The 4,418-nt window shown below is 36.4% G+C and overlaps 1 protein-coding gene across 1 annotated transcript; it reads left to right on the top strand.

Moving 5' to 3' along the window:
• The first annotated feature begins 2,623 nt into the window (after positions 1-2,623).
• On the top strand, positions 2,624-4,159 carry LOC131599200 (chaperone protein dnaJ 49-like). The gene is made up of 2 exons (XM_058871647.1): positions 2,624-2,813; positions 2,908-4,159. The coding sequence occupies exon 2, from the start codon at positions 2,937-2,939 to the stop codon at positions 4,002-4,004; it is 1,068 nt and encodes a 355-aa protein (XP_058727630.1). The 5' UTR covers positions 2,624-2,813; positions 2,908-2,936; the 3' UTR covers positions 4,005-4,159.
• The last annotated feature ends 259 nt before the right edge of the window (positions 4,160-4,418 follow it).

Raw genomic sequence — 4,418 nt, 5'->3', positions numbered from 1 at the left:
AATGGTTTTCCACTTAGCCCACGACTAAGTCTTCTAGAGTATCCTGATCACAACCTAATCACTCCAGGAACAAATGCTTAGACACAAGCTAAGACTTTCTTAGAGTATCCTGACCACCACGTGATCACTCTAATTACAACTGCTTAGACACAAGCTAAGACTTCCTAGAGTATCCTGATCAACAGTTGATCACTCTAGTTACTTACAAATTAATGTAATCAATTCTAAGAGTATTACAATTGCTTATGAAAAGCTATAATCACAACAGTGATATTTCTCTTAATGTTTAAGCTTAATCTCACTAATATATTACAACAGCAATGTAGTGAGCTTTGATGAAGATGAAGTTTCTGAGCTTTGAGTTGAACAACGTTTCAGCAAGTTTTTCAGAATAAGTTCGTTCAGAATTGGTAATCTTGCTTCTCATCAGAACTTCATATTTATAGGCACTTGAGAAGATGACCGTTGGGAGCATTTAATGCTTTGCGTATTCCATACAGCATTGCATTTAATGTTTCACGCTTTTGTCAACTACCTCGAGCCTTGTTCACGCTGTGTCTACTGACGTTGCCTTTAATAGCTTCTAACGTTCCTTTTGTCAATCAGCGTAGCCTGCCACTTGTACTTGCTTCTGATCTGATGTTTGTGTATACAACGTTTGAATATCATCAGAGTCAAACAGCTTGGTGCATAGCATCTTCTTGTCTTCTGACCTTGAAGTGCTTCTGAGCGTGATACCATGAGAACTTCAGTGCTTCTGCTTCTGAACTCAAGTTCTTCTGATGCTTCTATAGACCCATGTTCTGATTCTGCTTTGACCATCTTCTGATGTCTTGCCAGACCATGTTCTGATGTTGCATGCTGAACCTTCTGAGTCAAAGCTTCTGAGCGCTAATTTGTCATACTCTTTATATATTTCCTGAAAGGGAAATTGCAATGTATTAGAGTACCACATTATCTCACACAAAATTCATATCCTTGTTATCATCAAAACTAAGAATATTGATCAGAACAAATCTTGTTCTAACATCATCTTCACCATAAATAACATTCTCGAAAATGGCCATTGAAAGCCATTCTTGTTTCTTCGAACTCTAAACTTTCACGAAACATATTCCCCAATCGAAATCTCAAGCTAACAGGATGACGCTTTGACGGTTTCTTCGTAACTAACCCCTGTCACACACAATTATAAATTATTGTGTTATGTACCATGCAAGGAGTAATCAGTTAAGCTCCAAAATGATGACACGACAAAAGCACACTGCAACCTTCATGCAATGACCCTATTTCGGTTGAGAACCATGGTTTAAAGGCATAAGTGCTATTGTAAAGGTTAATGATGACAATTATGAAAACCTATATACTATTCAGTAACTCATATGCTCATTACTAACAACCTGATTTCGATAGCAACATTTAACAAATGAAAACTAAAGAATAATGACTATGAGATACTTATCTTGAAGGTTATTAATCTTTTGGCGGATCAATAACAAGGCGTCATGATTATTCGTGAGGGTCATGAAGAGATTGGTCTCGATACCCCAATTAGTTTTACCGGGGATCACCTTGTAAAAAGGTGATTGTTTCAGGACTAAATTTGTGTGGCTCGGGAAAAGTTTTACCGGGTTCCAAGGAGCTTACCCTCAAAGATGAGGGAAGCCTCAGGAAAGGGTGATTTTGAGACAGGCTGAGGGGATTTGGAAGCGGTGGGCTAGGCACTGTATTCCAAGAGGGTGTCTGGCTTATCCCTCGTACGGGAGCCCCTCTGTGTAAGTCATTTTGGAGATGGATCAGGTTGCCGATCACTGAGGTTTTGAGGCTTATTTGTAGCATAAGTCATAACCCTTATTGAATAGTCATGTTTTAATGACTATGTAACCGTCCATAAATTAAATAAAAAAATGTTGGAATAAATTTGGTGTTGACAAATAAACATCATTTATTGCCAAAACAATGTGGTTGAAGTAAGGATTTAAATAGTCATTTTTATCCCTGGAATCATAAATTTTTTAACGTGATATCAAAAGAGTATATTTGATTTTTCCAGGTACTTAGATTTTTATAGATGTATATTAGATTAATAAAGTTATTCTAGTAAATGATATTGATTTTATCATTAAAATTAATCTATCAAATCTAATTATTTTTTTAAGAACTGAATATTGTTAAATAGGACAATTTCTTTTATAATATATAAGAAGTAGGGGTGTGCATGGTTGATTATTTTCAAAAACTAAATCATAACCATTTTAAAACCATTTAAATGGTTTGGATTTATAACCATAACCACATTTTAATCAAAATTGGTTATATAATCGATTTTTTTAAAAAATTAGTTTTGAAAATTATTTTTTTCGAAATTAAAAAAAAATTATTTTGACAATTAAAATATTTTGATTTGAATAATAACCGGATTGTAGCCGAATCCAAAATAATTTAACTGATTAATAACCATTTAATTATATCCCTATTATATGAATGGATAACTAAATCATTAATAATTAAAGTGGTTAATAACCAATCAATTACATCCAAATATTTAAAAATAATTTAGATTTCATTATTAATTTGGACATCACAATCCACACCCCTAATAGGAGAAGTACATAGTTTGCTTGGCTAGGCTACAGATGAAAAAACGCGTTGCGAATGAGAGACTTTTATATATAAGATTACATCAGAGTACAAGATGAACCGCATCGCACAAGCACCAACAACTTGAAAAACAATTCCTATCGTATATTCACTTGAAACCCTAATTCACTCCGTTCTCGATCTCCCAACCTCGTCGTCTTCTGTCTCCATCTGTAAGTGCAATTCGCTTCGATCTAACCAATTCAATTCATATTTTTTATATAATTGCTTAAATTATCAAAACGAAATCACGTTCTGTTTCACCAGGTACATAGATACAGATCCGTTTTTGTAGAATGGATGGAAACAAAGACGATGCATTGAAATCCTTCAAAATCGGTAAACAAGCGTTGCAAAACGGCGATCGGAATCGCGCTTTGAAGTTTCTTAACAAAGCTCGCCGACTCGATCCCGCCCTTCCTGTTGACGATCTCTTGTCCACAATAGACAGAGATGAAGGGGATCGTCCTCCAGTAGCTTCCGACCCGCCTCCCTCCGATCAACCTTCCATACGACGAAGGTCTTCCGCTCCGGCGCCTGGACCTTCATCGTCTTCCTCAATATCATATAGCCAGGAACAAATTTCAATTATAAGAGAAATTAAGAGGAAGAAGAATTATTATGATATTTTAGGGTTGGAGAAGAGTTGCACTGTAGATGATGTCAGAAAATCTTATAGGAAGCTCTCTTTGAAGGTTCATCCCGACAAGAACAAGGCCCCTGGAGCGGAGGACGCGTTTAAGTTGGTCTCCAAGGCTTTTCAGTGTCTTGGTAATGAGGAGAGTAAGAGAAAGTATGATGTTTCTGGAGAAGATGAAGTGGTTTATGAAAGGCACGCTGCTGCCAGACCGGCTTCTGCTAGAGGTTTTAATGGTTACTATGAGGCTGATATTGATGCTGAGGAAATATTTAGGAATTTCTTCTTTGGAGGAATGGCTCCTGCTGCTAATTTCGGTGGGTTTAGTTTTGGAGGGCCGGGGATGGCTCATAGACAGCCTGCTGCTGATAATGGGTCTGGCGGATTCAATGTCCGAGCTTTGATTCAGGTGCTTCCTGTGCTTCTCATTTTGCTTATTAACTTTTTGCCTTCGTCAGATCCTGTCTACACTCTTTCGCAAAACTATCCCTATGAACACCGGCTTACTACACCTAAGGGTGTTAACTACTATGTTAAGTCCACAAAGTTTGAACAAGATTATCCCTTGGATAGCCGCGAACGTCTTACAATTGAGGAAAGAGTTGAGAGAGAATACTTTGGTATTCTTCGCCAGAATTGTCAGTTTGAGATGCAGCGACGCCAGTGGGGATATATCAGGGAAACGCCTCACTGTGATATGCTTAGGAAGTTTGATTCAGTCCGTTGATGAGTTTGAAACAAGGTTTAATTTCACTGTTGTCTTGCTTTTGAATTAGATGCAGATCTAAACTGCGTGTGATGATATTATAGAATGTACAACTTATTTTTTCACTCGGTAATTAGTGAAACAATTACTAATAAATCACTTTGTTGGGATTGTTAGCATTAGCAATCAATTTTCATGATAAAAGTCATTATATATGTCACATATATGATTGCATTGACTCACGTTCCCAAATGTGCATTTTGACTGGCATGTATGTCTTGACATCAAGCATTTTAACTGGTATATACGTCTTTATATATCAATCAGCAATTCATAGTGTATCAGTAATAACCTAAATTAATAACCTATTTTGCTTTGATAATTTTGTTGATTTTATTGTTGCAAATTGGTGATTTCTGTGTATTGAGTTATTGC

The sequence above is a fragment of the Vicia villosa genome, linkage group LG4 (assembly GCF_029867415.1).
Source record: "Vicia villosa cultivar HV-30 ecotype Madison, WI linkage group LG4, Vvil1.0, whole genome shotgun sequence".
Lineage (NCBI taxonomy): Eukaryota > Viridiplantae > Streptophyta > Magnoliopsida > Fabales > Fabaceae > Vicia > Vicia villosa.
This window is presented reverse-complemented; position numbering and strand designations above follow the sequence as displayed.